The sequence below is a fragment of the Aquila chrysaetos genome, chromosome 9, assembly GCF_900496995.4.
Source record: "Aquila chrysaetos chrysaetos chromosome 9, bAquChr1.4, whole genome shotgun sequence".
Classification (NCBI taxonomy): domain Eukaryota; kingdom Metazoa; phylum Chordata; class Aves; order Accipitriformes; family Accipitridae; genus Aquila; species Aquila chrysaetos.
The window spans coordinates 31,082,321-31,101,984 of NC_044012.1; the positions used below are offsets into that span (position 1 = coordinate 31,082,321).

At 40.7% G+C, this 19,664-nt stretch overlaps 1 protein-coding gene across 1 annotated transcript; it reads left to right on the top strand.

Moving 5' to 3' along the window:
- The first annotated feature begins 2,106 nt into the window (after positions 1 to 2,106).
- On the top strand, positions 2,107 to 18,708 carry PPP1CC (protein phosphatase 1 catalytic subunit gamma). Its single transcript, XM_030025942.2, has 7 exons — positions 2,107 to 2,399; positions 11,885 to 12,016; positions 13,268 to 13,498; positions 15,116 to 15,220; positions 16,228 to 16,451; positions 16,935 to 17,069; positions 17,511 to 18,708. Exons 1-7 carry the CDS (start codon positions 2,345 to 2,347, stop codon positions 17,598 to 17,600), a joined length of 972 nt encoding a protein of 323 aa, XP_029881802.1. The 5' UTR covers positions 2,107 to 2,344; the 3' UTR covers positions 17,601 to 18,708.
- Positions 18,709 to 19,664: the final 956 nt, after the last annotated feature.

Genomic DNA, 19,664 nt, shown 5'->3' on the forward strand with positions numbered 1-19,664 from the left:
AAATAGTTCCAGGATATTTATAACACCTTGGCTGGGTCCCTTTTCTAATCAGAGAAGCTGGTGTGGGGCAAGGCTTGTTATTTCCAGCAGAGAAAAGTTAGCTTATTAAAAAGATAATTTTGCGGTGGCATTTTAATATCTCTGGCTTGTCATAGAGTTTACTGCTGTTAAGTAAGGGTCCTTACTTTTTATGTTCATATAGCAAAAATGTAAATGCAAAAGACCCTGTGCAAAACTACAGCCCCCTCTGAACAGGACACCAAGCATTGGCAGCTGCTGTTGAGACACAGAGCTGTAGCAAGGCACGTTGGTTATCAAGGTGACTACGAGGCCTTGACAGATTCACCTTTATCTGTCACTTCTCTCCTTTCCTCTTGGCTACGCCTCTTTTAACAAGAATTGACAGTGCTTTGGACCTTGCCTGATATGGTTCAGCAAGTGAGATGTATTGTTTGCCCTGACCAGTGTCTTTTGAAGGGCCGCATCCTTCCTTCCAGAAGTACAGTGTTTCCAGTGAATTCCCAAGTACGTCTTCTGCGTTGCACCCTGGAAGGTGCTGAGCTATCCCCCTCCACCCCACTTCCCAGAGCATTAAAAGGAGTGAAAGGGACTCAGCACCCCACCAAAGGTGCTCAGATCCTTGAAGGACTTGTCCCTGGAGAGGGGGTAACAGCTGAAGGATGAGATAAGATGAAGGTATTTCCAGCAAGGAAAACAAGGCCAGGAAGATTCTTCTGAAAACACAGGACCAATTTCCCTTTTTAAATAATTCAGCTAAATCCAAGAGAACAACGTGCCCCACAGAATTAGAAAGGAATTGAAAGAGAAAGAAAGCATTCGGTGCAAAAGAGTCGGGGGGGGGGGGGGGGCTGTTCCCCACGAAGGTGCAGCACAAAAATAGATGTAAATCTGCAAAGGCTGTCACGTTGAAGTAAATCTGAAGTAACTCTATTGTCTTCAACGGGGTTACTTTGGGCTTACACCAGCGTGACTAAGATTAGCATATCAGCTTGGGTGTGCTCGTTAAGATAAGCGTTTGCTCAGGAAAGTCGAGTGTTGAAGCTGCGTTTTGCAATGGGCAAGTGCCCACGTTTCAGGTAGACACTGTCTGCGTCCTCTTATCTCCTTCCTACCGCCAGATCTAAGGTGTGCTGAGACTGCAAGTCCTTTGCTTTATCACCCTTACGAACCCGAACTCTGCTCTGCCCCCACCACGGTAATAAGCTGTTATGAATATTGTATAACTGTTGGCAGGAGGAATCCGACATGCATAGCAGGAGCAATTCACACAGGGAAGGGAGGGAAGGAGGAAAGAGGTTGACACAGCCATCCCTGCAAATTAAAGTAGGAGTAAATAAAGCAATTAAACAATATTCAATCAGAGACGCAAACTGAACAGAGGGAAAGGCCCACACAGCCCATCTCCCTTGCAAATGCAATCCAATTTATGAACAGAACCTCATTTAATTGTTTGCGGCCAAGCCATAGCTACACATAGAATAAAATAATAGCAGAAGTGTGAAATAAAATAGCAAGATGTTCCTGAAAGAGTAGGCTAACTTCTCCATCCAAAAGGATTTCAAAATATTTGCAAGGGGAGAGCCAGGTAGCTGAGGCTGCAACACCCTGTGAGGGAGATAACAGCTGCAGGCGTGATTTTGGTATCATTCGCCCTGTTTTAGGGCTGGGGAAGCGGCCATTCCCCCGAGGGGGAGCGCACCCCTCACACCGGCTGCCTCACACCAAGCTCCCGCCGCCTCACCTGTCGAGGCGACGTAACCCCCGAGCGGGTACCATGAGGAGGCGGCACTGACAGAAGCCGGACCCCAGCCACCGCCTCCCACCATCGGCGAACGACCAAACGGCCTGCTGGTCCAGCTAACGGCCAGGTTTCGACGGACCGAGGCCAGGCCAGGCCAGGCCAGGCCGGGCCGGGCCGGACCCTGTGACAGCCCCAACAGCGGGAAGAGGTAGCGCCGCACTATTTCACCTCCCGTGAGCGGAAGGATTCCGCGCGCGTGGGACTGACACGATACGTTTCCCCCCACCCCGCTCTTCCCGCCCGGCCTATAAAGAGTTTCCGGTGAGCCGCGTCGCGCTCGTAGTATCCATGCGCCGGCCGAGCTCGCTGAGGAGACGGCGGCCATTTTGTTCAGTGCTGGGTCTCTGCTGAGACCGGCAGTCGAGGGGGGGGGGGGGGGGGGGGGGGCAGAGAGTGAGGGAAGAAGGAGAGCGAGGAGGAAGGGGAAAAACGAGACAGAACGAGGAGACAAGTCGGGCCGGCCAAGCAGCGAGCGGAGGGAGGGGAGCCGCGGGGAGGGGTCCGCCCGGCCGCTGAGAGGCGATGGCGGATATAGACAAGCTCAACATCGACAGCATCATCCAACGGCTGCTGGAGGGTGAGGGTCGGGGAAGGCACGGGGCGGGTGGCTGCGGGGTGGGTGGCGGCCGGGCCGCTGCCCGGGAGTCCTCTCGTGCGACGCCTCCGTAGTCCCACCTCAGCCACCGCCGCGGGTGATGTACGGCGTCCTGCTCGCCCGGTGGGGTTGGGGGGACCAAAATGGAGGGGCGCCGAGGCGCTTTGTCTTCCCGGGGCTCGCCTCCGCCGCCGCCCCGGGCGCCTCTGCCCTTCAGCCCTAACTTTTCCCTCAGCCCTTGTGTTAGCGAGCTGTTCCTGCCTTCTGATACCCTCTGCGCTCCCGGTGCAGTGTTGGGACCAGCCGGCTGCCCCCCTTCTCTGCCCTGCGGCTCTAAGGAGATGTTTAATTTAGTATTGTTTTCGTAGGAAAGTGTTTAAAAAACCCTGGGTTATTCTGTTGCCTTCCACACACGCACATGGGGTCTGTGCTTGGCTGGGTGGGTAGTCGTGGGGCTCTGAAAATAAGACCTAGCGTGTTTAAAGAGTCTGTTGAGACAGCTTTTCAGAAAGTCGGGAGGAGGCTTGCATGGGTTTCAGGAAGTCGTGGTTTTAGCTTTGATTAGCTGCTTGCATTAATGCTACCATAGGACTATGGCTCTTAATTCGTAATGTATGGGGGCTTTTTAGGTGTGAATAGAGGGTTGGTTTTTGGTGTTTCAGACAGTCTGTGGAAGGGCTTACTGTCTTGTATTGTTAGTGCTTTGGGTTGAAAAGAGTTGCATGAGAGTTTCTAAATCAAAGGAAAACCTGGAAGTTGTAGGGGGTGCTCTTCAGCATCATCCCTTCGGTTGCAGGGGTCAGCACTGGACTAGAATTGTCAACTCATGTTTCTTAGTGCAAAAGGGTGAGAAGTAGCCAATAACAAATCTTCTTCCAGGCATAAAAGAAAATCATGATTATTCAGAGAAGGAAGCTAGGCTGATCCAGCCTCATTTCACATGTGTCAGGGCAGGCATCTCATCTGGACTTACACTTGAAGAGCTTGGTCAGGGATTTAACTTTTTTCTGTTTGGCACAAAGTCATCTGAGATGCTGCTGAGGCAAATGGTGAAGAAATGTCTTTCAGCTATATTACACCCTTTCCTTCTTGTAAGATTTTGCTTGTGTAATAGCTTGGATAGCAAAAGGTCAGGCAGAGGAAGAATAGTGCTACTCTAGAAATTATTTGGAGTTAAAAATCCTATAGATGTATTATGGGATTATTGAACTAGAATAAGTAAAAATAAATAGGGCTTTTTCTCTGATCCATTTTGGGTTTTGCCTGTTACCAATTTAAACTGCCCTGGTTTAAATTATTTAAAGGCTTCCCTTCATAAATTTAGACTAAGGTTTTCCTGAAACTCTAGTAGTACGATTTGTAGATGTCAGGTCCTGTATGTCATATGTTTGGTGATGTATTAATTCATGCTCAATTTTACTGCAGGTATTAGTTACAATTCTTACTTGATTTCCCCTAGTGTAAATACTGTAATTTTCTCAAAGTGTAAGTTCTCAATATCAGAAACATGGAAAAAGGTAATCCTAGAAAGAGATCTGAATGATTTTGAATCATTTATCTTGTTTAAAGTTTCAAAAAGTAGCAAGATGTACTATGTCAATATGTTATGTTCTTACCCAGCTTATATCAGTATTATATGTTTGGAGGAGATAAGAGTTTGTAAATCAGGCTTCAGAAGGTTTACTGACAAGATCTTTTAAGAGATGGTTCATGCAACGAAAGATGTTACCTGAGGTTGCATCAGCTGCCAGAACTGAAATTAAATTTTTTCCTTTATTGACATTTCAGCTGGGATTTTGGATTCTTTGAGGAAATAATTGTCTTTCAATATTTAAAACAATTACCAGTGTTAGTTATCTATGCTGGTCCTTTTTTTTGTTGCTTATTGTATGTCTATTATAAACATCTTTGCCAGACAGAGTAATGATTGACCTTTGTGGCAGTCTGTCATTTTTATACTTTTTTCCCAGAAAGGGCAAAATGGTACTGCATTTTAGCAAACACTGCATTTTTGATAGAGTGCTAAATTGTGTGAAATACTGTGCAAATGCCATTCTCTTTGGTTGTTTAAAATTTACTTGGCTCATCCTTTCCCTGAAATAATATATTAAGGTCTGGCTAGGTAGGTGACAGGACTGAACTTCCAAGGTGGAGATCTGCATGGTATTAAATGGAGGGGGGGGGAAATACCTGAAGTATGTGTAAGGATTCTCATCCTATTTAAATTTGGAGCAAACAAGAAATTCTTTTTCAGTGCGGTTCTGGTAGAACAACTGCATAATGTTAGTTGTACAAGGTCTGGTGTGCCTGTACTAGAACTCTGTTTCAAGTGATACCCTTTTCAGACAAGGTTGTGCACAGATTAAAGTCATACTCAAGCATGAAAACACTGCAAAATCTGTTTTAATAATCAGCTTACTCACAAACTGAGTTGCCCAAATCCTTGTGCAAGCTTTAATTTTTAGAGCAATTTGGTATTTCATTACAGCTGTCTTTAAACTGTATACTTAGATATTTTTGTAACTTTAGGTGATTTTGCTAGTAAAATGCAAAGGACATGAGCGGGGGCATTATCCCTTCCTTTTTAAAGGTAACAAACCCAAGTATTAAGGAGATATTTGATGAAATATTTCAAATCAGTGCAAAAATACAGTTAAGCAGGTATTTGTGTTTTATAATATGCCTTAGCATTGCACTGTTGGAAGAGACCAAGAGAGCTATGCCAGTAGTGAACCTAGTCTAATGGTTGAGGTAAAGTGAAGTGGTGAAAGGGTGAATAATAAATTACTCTCACATTTGTTCTTAATATAGGGTATTAATAATGTATTTATGAGGGGGTTTTACTTGCTTTCTATCCTGACTTCTCTGATCAAATGACATTATTCTTACTTTTCCCCCAAATAGTTGATATTCTCCCACCCACATAAGGCTAGTTAGCTGAAATTATTAGTTTGTTCTTTAAAAGGCCTGGAAGTATATATTTAGCTTCTCATTCTAAGGTAAATATTTGAAGAGTGTTTCTTGCTCCAATTATTTATAGTACAGAGCCATTTGGCATTGAAATGTCACAAAAAAACATTTTTCAGTAACTTTGTTCTCAACTTTGGAAAGCCATTCAATGGAAAGATTGAACATACTGATCCTTTTTTACTGTAATTGAATTTGTATTTGTTACTGTCTTTACTAATGATGGTTGTGTTCTGCTAGGAACAATTACATGAATACAGGTTGTCTAATTTTGTCACTTTTAGTAACTGTACTAAAAACAATTTGCACAAGAATAAGGCTTCTAAGGTATAGTAAATTACAGTATCCTGCACTAAGTATTGAAATGTTTTTCCTAAATGTCCGTGATAGTGGATAAAGGCTCGAACGTTTATGGAACTAACTCACTTCACTGAGGAATAAGAAGGGGCAAACATGAGAGCAAGTTACCCTCCTTCTAGGAGCAGTATTGTAGGCAGTAACTTCATGGTTCTGAGCTTGCAGCTGTGTGTGTCTGCTAAGTCAAAACTGCCAGTAGGCACAAAGATGCTAGAAAAGCTCCACGTAAGATGAAAAATCAGTGGCATCTGTATGGTCATGGAAAGGGTTCCAGGAAATGGCAGAATTCCCGCTCAGCTCCAGGTAAAGAATGAGAGACAAATCTTGAGATTCCCTGAGTGTGAGCATGGCTTCCTTTCCATGTCATGTCAGATGGTGTTCCTATAACTTGAGCCCCTTATCCATTTCCTTCATCTAGTGTGATGGCAGCTTTTCACGGATAAGTAGGGTCTGGTTTGAAAATGGAGCTCGTAGTAATGTATCTAGAAAACAAGATTGAAATATATTAGTCTTACCATGGTAACAGTAAATAACAGGGTAAAATAGCACAATTTCAACATATGTAAGGGGAACTCAAGTTGAAATACATTTCTGAAAATCTTTTCTGTGCTGCAGCCTTTGCAAACGCTATTAAGGGAAAACTACGTAATGAATGGAGGCTACTTTGGATAAAGCCATGTGAGGCTAGAATGGTGGTAGCCATTCTGAAAGCTGAAATACTGGTTAGTGCACTAAAATCAGCAAAAAGACTCTAAATCCTCAAACTTTCCTGTTTATACACCCACAGATTTCTATTCCCAGTAAAGCCTGTTGTATAGCTGTCAAGGAGATATTCTCTCTAATTTGTTTTAAATGGGAAAAGAGGATCATCCAGTTATTTAAAATAGTTGAGCTAAGAGTATGGATAAACTTTTGCTGACAACAGAGGAAACGCAGTTCTCTGATGTTTTTTCACCTTTCTGCTAAATACAGCATTGATTGGGTCTGAAGCGTTGCTTGCTGTTTAGCTTCATATACTGCGATAAGTGTCTGTCTGATTCTCACAGATGTTAATCTGAAATGTGGTCAGATTTCACTTGATGAGTTGGGATACTGTGATAAAGTTTCTAATAGACAAGCAGCACTTATTGACCTCAAACCATATAATTTTCCATAGTTTTGTATAACTTGATGTTAATTGTTTCCTGCTGTGTTGCAGCAGTTTCTAATAATGGCAAATAGGAGCTCTGCATGTGGAAGATGAGGATTAGATTCCTATTGCTGCTGTGGATTCAAATGAGTCAGTGAAATTCTGTGTGTGTTGCCCAGTCAGTGAAGTGGAGGAATTTGTCATCTGAATATCTGTGATCGGCGTGAGTACCTGTTGCTACATAGCTCTCTCCAGTGTGGAAGTATGTTACAAGATGAAAATTTTGCAGCCATGCAGAATCTTCTGTTTGATAATGCTGCTGTGAACTTTTGTCATACTAAAAAGTAGCTAGAACTTTTTCTTTTAGAGGCTTGGGCACTGAGGAGTTGCTTTTCAGTTTCAATTTTGAATTTGAAATGATCTGATCAAAGTTGGTAGTGCTTGCAGTAAAGTAAAACCTTTTTTACATCAACCACTTTCAAGTTATTTATTCCCTTTGTGCCTGTGGTGCAAAACTGAATGTGTAACTGTCATCAGGAACTGCCGAAAACAAGATTAAAAACGACCTGCAGTATTTTTGGAAGTATCTCTAGGATTGCAGACTTCTTAACGTAAAATATGGTAAAACTGAGAGGCTTGTTTAATAAGCCAAAAACGAACTGACCTGCTGATAGACTATTTTCTTTAAAATGTTTTCTGGGCGAGAACTTGATTCTAGCACTTCAGTTGACAGCATTTCAGCTGCTTTTAATGTAATACTGAAGGAAAATGAGATGTTCGGATCACTGAAATTTGTAATATTTTTTAATTTTCTACTATCTTTTAATATTTTCCTAAGTATCCGTCCCTTTCATATTAACCTTGAATGAGGTAGTGTACTCAGTTTTATAATAACATTTGCCTTCGTTAAAGGATTGTGTGGCACCAAACTGAATACTGGAAAATGCTAGTGATGGGATGTGGTGTGGAAGTGTGTTGTACTCTACATGCATGTGGTCTTCTGACTGTTGTACATTCTAGGTCCCACAGTTATTGACCCATTTATCCTTCACAAAGAAATGTATAAAAGTTATCCTAGATGACAAGCAGTGTTTTATCTCCTGGCAGCTGCAGCTACAGCTACGCTTTGGACTAGCTCTGCTTCCACCAAAATGACAGAGGTGCCATTAAGTTTTTGCTCTTCCTTCCTTTTACTTCCTTTTCCCCCTCTGCTGGGCAGCTGTCGTACTGCACTCACCTCTACACTTTCATTTTAGAGTTGGTATCTGTTGTTGCTTTCCATCAGTTTTCCTCCTTGTCTTGGAAATCAACGTTAATTTTAATAGTTGGAACCTATGTTCAAGTCAGTACCTCTGCAGGGGTCATCCAGGCTCCAGGGAGGGATCTTTTCTGTAGTCTTTTCCATCCAGCTTTCCTCTCCAGCTTATTTTTCCAAAACTTCTCATACTTGTGCAGTGGAGAAGATTTTACTTGTTAGAAGACTGCCCAGACTGGACATTGAAATTCAAGCTCTTGAAAAATGATGTTTAAGAACACGAGCATCTCTGCCTAAAAGAGGATGGGAATACATTACTCTCTGGAAATAGTGCAGCAGTATGTTGAGACAAGACATAAATAAAATATTATTTGAAATGGGCTGAGTTTTTTTCCTCAACTGATTAATCTTTAGCTTGTTCCGCTGTCAGTTCCAGACTGTCATTTCTGAGAGGTTATTTTTTATGCATTGAAAGAACAAACATCCCTGTACAGTACTATTGAGCTGCTCTTTTGACTTTATGACCAAGCTGCCAATTAGTATCGTACTGTCTGATCTCTACAAGCTGCCTTATTTTGGTCTGAAGCAGAGAAAAGAAACTGTAAATACAACATATTTTTCATAGTATATTATTTTTGCCTTTCTTAGTGGGACTAAAAACACTCAGAGAAACCTTTTAAGAAGTCATTCAGACTGAACATCCTGCGTTTCCTTGCCAGCTCTTTCATTGTGGATGAGAAAATCCTTGCACTAAAAATATAGATTTCAAAGCAACATGCACTTCTGCATATTTGATTTTTCTGAAGCCAAAAATATTTTTTTCCCCCAGCTTTTCAGGATATATAGATCAATATTAGAAGAAATTCAACACTTGTTTCTTCTGTGCTGATTCCATGTTGGGTGAAAGTGGTCAAAATGTCATTGGCAGGCAACATGCTACAGAACTGAATCAAATTATCCTGTTCTTCTTTCATCCTTTTGGTATCTGCACTAGTGAGCTTGTGAACTGCAACAAAGCATCATTTTATCTTGTCAAGGTTTTCTACAAACAGATGACTAAAACTCCATGAAGATTATAATGGTTCAATAAAATGTATTAGAGAAACAGGAAACTTGTATCCAAAATAGTCAGTTTCCAGATTTTCATTTAATCTTCAGCAAAAACGAATGCATATGCTTTATTCATGAGCTTTAGTGACTCAGAGCATTACATAATCTGTATAATATTTTATACTTTTTAATTTATGGATGTGAGATACAGGGTTTGGTTTTAGCAATTTCTAATAAGACCAAATCATGGAAAGTTAGATTTTTTGCTTCTCAGAAAAATAAATACAAGTGTATTGTATTATCTCAAAACCAAAGGTGAATTGTAAAGTTTAAGAGTAGGGGAAAATTTAACATTTATAATTCAGCCAGCTGATCACTTTATTCTATAAATTTCTGTTACTTATCACTTCTGGATATTTGGCATTTTGAGTAACTTGCTTGTTGCTCAGGAGTGTTTGGAAAATTACTGTACAGATGAAAAAAATCACTGTGTGGATGAAAAGCCTCATGCGTGATAAACTGCTGTGACAAAGATTTAACTTTAATTGATATGCTTCATTACTTCGAATATTTTAATGGAAGACATGAAGTTTAGTGGTAATTCCAGTGTTGCCATGTAATGCCCGTGTTGAGTGATAATACATAGGCAGTGAATAATAAAGGAGCATGTATTACTTGAAAGATAACATTATTAAAGTCATGAGTTTTGACCTACAATTACCTTAACGTCACTGTCAGTATACATTGTAATTTGAACTAAAGTTTAATTTTGAAGCTTGTTTGAGGAAAGGTTGTGTGGTTTAGGGTATTGCCAATGATTCTGTAGGGCAGCCTGTGCCCCCATGACTAGGGTCTCTGTGATGGGGGTCAGTATGGAGGCTAGAATTGTTTTGGTGTTAATATTTTAAGTGCTGGTAGAGATTGGGGTCCAGTGACACTTGATTTTGTGGATGGATATTACACAACCAGTATTTTATTCTTAGTCTAGATAAGACGCATGCTGACTGAACAATGTTTTCCACTCTTGATCAGAGACTTGCATAAAAGCAGGAATCTTCTTTACTAATGAGAAATTGTAATCCCTTTGGAACACAACTGCTTTTGTTCTTACTCTTCCTAAAACAGGCACTCCCTCCCCGGACTTTCCTACTGCAGTTCTCACTTCTTGACTTGATATAGTGCAAGGCCCACAGTGAGAGTAGAGAGACCTGTGTCTTCTGTAGCTTCTAGATTTCTCACTCGGAAGTTAAACAGTATCAAGGGAATTAGTCTGAAACAGTATCTAAAAAGTTATTTATGAATTAAGGAAGATAATATTGCATTGGCTCTTGTATTTGAAAGGGTTCAGGGCTTGTTCCTTGCTTTTTTTTTTTTTTTTTTTTTCCTTTTTTCAACTAAAGACTAAGCTTTTTTGGATAGAGCATAGATTCTTCAGTCTCAATGCCATACAAGTTGTACACAGTAAGTCACCTAATGGGGCAACATTACCAGTGTAGTGATTTTGATTCTGGAGGTGTTGTCAGAGTGTTTTCAGGCATCTGAGGCTGAAGTTCTAAGGTCATTTGGCTTTGTGGCTAAACCAATGAGTTATGTTGTAGAAGATGACTGCTCTTATTCCATAACCTTACTGGTATTTGCTACAGGGTTTTTGCTTCAGCCTTATCAGTGCTCCATGTTGTCACTGGTTTTGACACCAAATAAAAATATAATAAGCTTCACCAGTAATGGCATAATCACAATTTTTTATTTAGCCTTATCCTAACCCTGATAAATGCTGTTGCATGCAATTTAGTCATAGTTACAGCATTGCTGCCATAGAAATGTCCTTTGTATTTCTGGGCAACAGAAATGGTGCGGGGGGCAGGTAGATAAATGGAGGGAAAGCTGCGCTGGTGGCTGTAGAAACTTTTTCAGGCCAAGCTGGTGTCCTTGTTGTCCAGACTAGGAAAGAAACATTTGATGGATGTTAAAGGGAACCAGCTATTGTGAATTGTTGCAGTGGGGGAAATTGAAGCAGTAATGGGGCGGAGGGAAGTGGTCTGAGGCTGGGAGATAGATCTCTCACTAGCTTGTCTTTTACTGTGCCCAAAGGCAATGATAAGGAGAGCTGTTTTGTCATTGTGATCCAAAAATGTTTGCTTACATATGGTTCTGACCTTCCAATCATATGCTTGTTTTTCCTCCATGTTTGCTAACTGCAGTGTGGAATGGGGCACTACAGTATTTATTGGTACTGTAGTCTTGTTTGTTTAGATACTGTCTTGGGCAAGGTTATATGATAGTTTAGGGAAGCTTGCATGTGTGAGCTACGATCTGGATGATTAAATGGGAGACTTCCTTTTCTCAAACTCAGACAGCTTTCCAGAGAACAAGTATATAACTGCTTCATTTAAAAAAATTAAAAAATAGAGAGTCACATTGTCCAAGATGGGTTTTATAACTAAATAGAACTAAACTGATGCTATTTAAAATGTGACATTTAACGGGGGAAGTGTTGAGCCATGAATTCTATTAAATGAAAGTAACAAACAACTGAAATGGAACATACTACCCTTTCTCTGGTAACAGGGCAGTGCAGTTTCACCTCAGCAGACTGATATTGCCCTGTTATCTTCTCATTCTGTATTACAGTGGCATTTAGTCAGGCTCTTAAAATAACACTAGGGATATTGTGGATTTTGATAACTGACTTCTGACTCCTTCTGACAGTGCGAGGATCAAAACCAGGCAAAAATGTCCAGCTTCAAGAGAATGAAATTAGAGGACTGTGCTTGAAATCCAGAGAAATCTTTCTGAGTCAGCCTATTCTACTAGAACTTGAAGCTCCGCTGAAAATATGTGGTGAGTACCATGATTTTGATTTGATGCTGGGGGGGGGTGTCAGGTAAATGCTGACCTTAAGCAAAGAACAAATGCCAGATGCTACTTTCACTTATTAACAGTGGAACTAATAAATGATTCTAGCAAATGGGAAAATAAAACCCTGCTGGATGCTTAGGGCAGAGGAGTGGAGAGGCGATAACAAAGATGGGAATTGGTGTGAGGACCAAAATAATCCAAACCTAAAAAGTAACTGGTCCAGTTTCACCAGGTCCCTTGGGGAAGGGATTCACATGAAGTTGTGGAAAGTTTTTGTACCAGTGAAATAATGTTTGGCCCAGTGATGACTGAACAAGGGGAAACAAAGAACCATAGTATTTTATTGTAGCTGCTATTCAGAGCTGAACAATGGTTTGACAAGATTTTAAAATCCTGCTGGAAACTTCAATTTCTGTACTGTTTCTTGGAATTACTTTCTAGTTTGGTTTCACCATACTTGTACACAGTGGTGCTCATTTTGCACACACGTACATGTCTAGTTATGCTAAAAGAATGAAAAATGTCAAAATAAAAGCCTCAATAAATGCATTTATAAAAGCCTCAATAAATGCATTTTTAAAAGCTTCCAGCAAACAGTATTTTATCCTACTCTAATGCTGAGGATTTACTTCAAATTGAAGTAGCTTTTTCAATATTTATAACATTGGTAGTCTAAAATCATGATTTAACATTCTGCTTGTCAGAAACAAACCCATGATTTAAACCAAAGGCAGAAATACCAATTTCATTTTTGATGCAACTTCACTGCTAGAATTTGAATTACTGAATATTTCAAGAAAACACCAGAAATGGTACAAAGGAAAGCAAATTTCCCAAATGGTTGGTTTTCCATCAGCATTACTAGTGCTGTGTGGAAATACCAAGAATGAGGTAAAGGTTCCTGATCTCACAGCCACTAGTCAAGTAAAGGATTTAACTGGATGTCAGACTTTCATTGAACACGCAGTTGGTTTCTTGGAATCTCGATTTTGTTTTTAAATAGCTACATACTTCATCTTAATGCAGTTAGCCATTGCATTACATAGGTGTCAGACTTCAGAACGTGATAATTTTATACACATTAAGATAAACTGTGATTTTTAAGTATGTTGTAGGCAGTATCTAACTACAGGCTTTTCTTTCTGAAGTGTCATTCATTTGTTCTTTCTCTAGAATCAATCAAAGAATGTAGCAAGGGGTCACTTACATGTCGTTTCTGAATACTCTTTACAGGTGACATCCATGGACAGTACTATGACTTGCTTCGACTCTTTGAATATGGAGGTTTTCCACCAGAAAGCAACTACCTGTTCCTTGGTGATTATGTTGACAGAGGAAAACAATCTTTAGAAACAATTTGTCTTCTATTGGCCTACAAAATTAAATACCCAGAGAATTTTTTCCTCCTCAGAGGGAACCATGAATGTGCCAGCATCAACAGAATTTATGGGTTTTATGATGAATGTAAGTAATACAGATGTATGCATCTTTGGCTTGGGAAAGCAGGGTAGGAGGTGCTAGCGTTGCAGTGTTAGATGATTCTTTCCTAATGTGCGGTTCCCATTGCACATTTCAGGGAGGCCCTTGGCCTATTTTGCGAAGGGAAATGTGTCCTTCCCCTGAACCTATTGGAGTCCTATACTCACAGTACAAAGCAGCATGCAAGTGGGCAATTGTAATTATTGGCCGCTATGTTAACTAACAGTTCTCACTGGTACATATTGTTAAAGTTCTTAAGATAAGGTCATCTAATGAGAGACTTTTACTTGATGTGCTTTACAAAAGTTCACCTCTGTTTCTTTCATCTGATGGATGATGATGATGTATACTTGTGTTATAACTTGGAGAATGGGCTGGTCTTTACTGTGGTTATGTTACAGTGCTTGCAATCTACTTCATATTAAGACCTGTAACTTTGTCATGTTAAAAAAAAAAAAAAAAAAAAAAAAGACTTCTCCCTTCTCTGGATGCAGCCCTGCTGTATTGTGTGCTGTTGCTTTGGCCAAAACCAGTATTACCCTTCATAAACGGGGCAAAGCGTGTGTGAAGCCTTCAGTGTGATATGTGCTTGAATTGAGCGCCAGGTACTTGCTCTTTCAGTAGGTGGCTTCAGCTGCAGAAGTTGTTAACTTGAACCACTGCGTCAACCTTTTAATGAAGAAATGTGCTTGTATTTGTTTGGCATCATGAGCACTTCTTTTGAACAAGCGCAATGTTGCTATGCAGTTAATGCACCAGCTCTGTCAGTGCAGAGTGCATTAAGGTCTGTTGTGACGGAGACTACGTAGACCTTACCCTAACATAACAAGTAATTTTGCTGTGAAGTAGAAGTGTATGTTCATGTTTCAAAGGATGTGACTTAATAAATCCAGATAATGTAGAGGAGATTAAACTGTTAATTGTGCACTGAAGCATTCTTATAACTTGTGTTGTGGGACGTACTTGGCTTGTAGCTTACAAGATGTACTCTCCATGTCTTGTTCTCCCTCGGTGAGGAAACAAAGATGTGTGGTATTTCAGAGTTGACTCCTCAGAGATTAATCACAGGCTTAGTCATATATCGCAAATATGTTCAGGGTTCATATCTGTTGGGAGAGTCCCTTTGAAAGTAAAACTGTAGCAGTTTCATTTTTCAGTCCTGTTTCTTTGCCTAGAGAGACTGTGTGGTGAAGCACTAGCAGAATTTTAAAGAGAATCTGCTTTCCAAGAATTGCTGTCTTCCACTGAAGAAAACGGCAAATGGCAAGATTTTCTGAAATGGATCAAATTCTCCAAGGGATAATTTTCCAAAGCAAAGTTGGGACTGAAGAGTCTGGCTGCCAACAGTGGAATGTCGTTCTGTTGAACAGACTTGTGCTATCCTCAGAGCCGCTTCAGAGTGCTCTGCCATGCTGAAAGAGACCTTTGCAACTTTCTTATAAGCAATAAAGTATGTCAGTGGGTATCAAAGAAGATAAATTGTGTATAGGCTTTAATGCTAACTTTTTGCAACTCTTAGTAAACTTAAGGCAGCCATGTTAGGTTGGTTGTAGCTGTGTTAGAAAAGCATATTGACTGTTTTTTCTCCAAAATGTCTTCTAGGCAAGAGAAGATACAATATTAAGCTGTGGAAAACCTTCACAGACTGTTTTAACTGTTTACCAATTGCAGCTATTGTGGATGAGAAAATATTCTGCTGTCATGGGGGTAAGTAACAGTTCCTTAGTTGATACTTGAGAAACTGTAATATTCTAGTATCAGTCATGGCAATTTCATCTTTACATTGCTGAAGCTTCAAAACTTGAGGGATTTTTCTCTGCCTTGGTTCATGTATTGAGGTAAGGTTGAGCTTGATAAGTGTCAGTTTCATGAATCACTGAGCTGGTAGTTTTGTAACTTCAGACACGATGATCTCCTTTTCCTTTTATACCAAAAGGCATATTTAATAGCCTCTGTGAGTAAAGAATCCTTGTAGGTTTTTTTTAGACTTACATGACTAGGAGTTTTATGTACATTCTGAAAACACACATTTTCATAGAATCATAAAATGGTTTGTCTTGGAAGACACCTTTAAAGATCGTTTAGTAGAATCCCCCCTGCCACGGGCAGGGACATCTTTTGCTAGATCAGGTTGCTCAAAGCCCCGTCCAAGCTGGTTTGGAGTTTCATTTGTAGAAATTGACTGTGTTGCACAAAGTGATACCTGCTTCATACAACTTTTCAAAGTAATAAAATACATATTGCACCTTAACTGTTTTATCGCTTGCAAGTAATTACAGTTGCCCAGGGAGACACATCAGTGAAAAATGGTAGGAGGTCTGTTTGATATTGTATTTCATCTTACTAGGTCTGATCATTAAAATAAACATACCCTGTGATTTCTGGTATTAATGCCTCTTTTACTTAGCAGCTTTTTTAACAGACACTTGCAAAATATTACAGTGAGATTATTGTAATCCTGTAAAATGTGGAAATGGCTTTGCTTATCTTGCTTCCAGTAAATCTTCTAGAAAGTGACTTGTCTTCTGCTACAAAAGCTTTAAAACAAATGCTGGATTAAAAAAAAAAGTCAGTTAACATTGCCTTTGAACTATGTAAAATTGCAGTGGTGAATCAGTTTGAATACAAATTATTTTTGTCTTGAATTAATACCTTGGTCTTGCAGAGCAAAGTTGGACTAAAATGTGAACTGTATGTGTCTTAACTCTGAACAGGTTTGTCACCAGACCTTCAGTCAATGGAACAGATAAGACGAATTATGCGCCCCACTGATGTACCAGATCAAGGTCTACTTTGTGATCTCTTGTGGTCTGACCCTGACAAGGATGTCTTGGGATGGGGTGAAAATGACAGAGGAGTGTCCTTCACATTTGGTGCTGAAGTGGTTGCTAAGTTTCTCCATAAACATGATTTGGATCTCATATGTAGAGCTCATCAGGTATTTTAATTTTGAGCACTAAACCATAGAATAATTTAGGTTCAGAGGGACCTGAGGTGGTCATCTGGTCCAACCCTATGCACAGGTACTCAACACAGGACAAACGAGTGTAAGCCCGAGTTGCTGAGGATCTTGTCCAGCCAAGTTTTAAATATCTGCAGAGATCAAGATTCCACTCTCTGAACAACTTGTCCCAATGTTTAACAACCCTTGTAATGAATGTTTTTTTCTTAATACATATAAACCGTGGCTCTTATTGCTGAACAAGATTGTATTGAACCTAGCAGAATCCTGTTTTTCTCATTGCTAATGGACTCTGCTCCTGGACTGGATCCTGCAATGGTCTTCCTGTTTTGGTGTAAAAGTTTGGAACTCATGCTCCTTGGATGTAGCCAGTTTTTAGCTGCTGGCTCTGTTAAAGCTGCTTTGCGCCTTGGCAGGAAGAAGTTGTCCAGTCTAATATTTCTGCTTTTCTCTCTAAAGGTTGTTGAAGATGGATATGAGTTTTTTGCAAAAAGGCAATTGGTAACTCTCTTTTCTGCCCCAAATTACTGTGGAGAATTTGATAATGCGGGTGCCATGATGAGTGTGGATGAAACTCTAATGTGCTCTTTTCAGGTATGGTATCTGAATATTGTACCTCCTAGTTAGTGTAGTCGCACTTTAAATTTGCTCTATTTTGAATTGATACTTTACTGTTACAGAACCATAATGCTTGTTTCAAATAGATCTTTGCAAGTACCATGTGTAGACAGGGATGTGTTTGAACGCATGTCTTCAGAAATGTGATAAGCCCTTGCTGGTGAGAGTAGATGAACTGTTTTACCCTGGAATTGAATCATCCAAGCAAAGCTATCAGCTGTTAGCCTTTTTCCATGGGCATGGGCTCTGCAATCAGCTGCTCTAAGCCCTGTCATAGCTCTGAGTAGGAAACACATTTATTTTTTGGCACATTTATGACTTGTCCAGATGACCTGTAGAATGCCTTGACTAGTGACTCAATTGTTTGATTGTAAGAACGCTAAAACTTTTTGCTGAATGACTGAACTATCTTTTCAGATTTTGAAACCTGCAGAGAAAAAGAAGCCCAATTCCAGCAGACCTGTAACGCCTCCCAGGGGTATGATCACAAAACAAGCAAAGAAATAGTCACTTTGGCGCTGCCTTGTTGGGACTTGTATTATAGTATATAACCTCCATTTTTAAAACTGTAATGTGTACTGTTCAGCTTGCTCAAAATAGATAATGTGTTTGTGGTTTTCCTTTTGATTTGATGAATGGCATTTGCTGGTTGTAACAGCGAATGAAAGACTTTTCTCCCTCCCAGGAAAAGAGTTTTAAACTTTCCTTTCGTTGATGTTACAGCTGTACACTCCACAGCATCTTATCCTGTCATTATGGGTAATTGTACAACTGACTTTCTGAATCTGTACAATGAGTAGTGTAAATGCTTGTTTTCTTCTTTAGGATCTAAAGAGGGCACTAGTGTGCTGTGAGAGTAGAAATTTGTTACTGTCAGAAATTGCATACTGTTTATACAAACCACTGTGAACTTTTTTTACGGTAAATTTTGTTTTAAAGGGATTGCTTTTCTTTTAATGTCTTGTCATGTACATGTTAGTTTTATTGCTGTCAACATTAGAAATAACCTTCAACCTTGCCAGCATCACTGGTATGATGTATATTTAATTCAGACACACATCCCTCTGCGTATACTTTAAATGACAATTAAAGCCATTATTTTAAGCGTTTGTGTCTCTTTCCTGAAGCCAAAGTTCGCTTAGAAAACTGTTTGTGCACGACCCACCACACTGAGTTGGCAGGGCTTTCCATTCACGCCTTCCTCTTGGAGATAAAAGGAAGTCCTGACTTGAAATAGCAAGTAGAAATGCTGTGCTGTTTATTCTATTCATGGTCAAAGTAAACACATTTTTGTACAGTTTCCGTATGTTCGATCAAGTGGACCGTTTTGCAGCAGCATCAGCCCTGTAGCAGCCCGTGTCAGAAGGCTGGGAGTTACGGAAATGGTTCTAGATCTGCCTGAATGGTTCTGTGCATTTTAGCCTAAAGACTTTGTTCTACAAAGAAGCCTAGAAAATAGCTTGATAAGCCAACCAGAGGTGTTGATCTTGATCACCGGTTTATATAAATCTCTCACAGAATCTTGTTTTTTAAAAACTGTTAATCTTTTTTGAACAGATAAAAGTGTACAATACCATGTAGTGAAAATCACTTATTAAATGAAGAAATTGCTAAATCTTCTCAGTGTCAGTTTATCGCAACATATACACACTACTGCTATCAGAGGACCTGACTTAGGTAAATAAATTGTTCTGGAAACCCGCAAGTTCTTGGTTTGGATTTGTCTAAGCTACAAGCACTAGAAGTGTGTTTTATAAACAGCAGTGTTGGATTCTGATCCAGTTCTGGAGCTTTAATGCATATATTGCCCTTAAATACAGGCACCCTCCCAGCGGGGGGGTGAGTGCAGGCATGAAGTTCCCAGAGCACTGCACATGTTGCCGTGGGTCCGCAGAGCAGTCTGGCAGGCCAGTCGGCACACAGCAGGTTGGCAGCTGAAGGCGCCGGTGCCTCGACACTGGTTTTCTACAGCCCTGTGGCTGGGCTCGCTGTGGCCAGGGTCGTCCTGCCTTCTCTAGCAGCAGCAGCCCCCCTGGGGCAGGCGTGGGTGGGCGGACACGCTCATCTTGGCTCCTGTTTATTCTCTGCTTTGAGGTGAGGTCTGCCTTCAATACAAGTACTGCTTTGTTGGGACCGTGGACTTAAGAGGGTCACAGCTGAGGACAAGACCAATTTCCGCTGGTTCTTTAATTAAAGAACTGTAAATTCTTGGCAAAGAAGGAAAGTTGAGTAAACTGTACTGTTGCTGTCTGTTCGGTGAGCCAGGCTTGGTGTACACCAGCTAAAGCAGGTTGGTAAGGCGCGATGCCAGCCCTGGGCAGTCAGCTCTTGCCCCCAACAGGAAGGCACTGTTGGTCTGTATTCCTTCATCTGCTGCCTCCTTCACACGTGCCTGGTGGAAAATATGGCAAGGCTTTCACAAGTCGAATGAGGTGGCTTGTTCAGCCTGTTGTAAAACGGCTGCGGTGGTGAACTTCAGCTGCTTGGTGGAGTCTGATGAGGAAGGAGTTTGTTGCTGAGATGCCCAGCTCCGATAAAACCACCGGCTCTGTTATGGTGTCCTGTGTAGCC

Bases quoted from the DNA above. Each gene is read 5' to 3' on its own strand.
- PPP1CC (XM_030025942.2), top strand. From the start codon at position 2,345: ATGGCGGATATAGACAAGCTCAACATCGACAGCATCATCCAACGGCTG. The intron at 13,499-15,115 runs GTAAGTAATACA...AATGTCTTCTAG, and splicing joins TTATGGGTTTTATGATGAAT to GCAAGAGAAGATACAATATT. The intron at 15,221-16,227 runs GTAAGTAACAGT...AACTCTGAACAG, and splicing joins AATATTCTGCTGTCATGGGG to GTTTGTCACCAGACCTTCAG.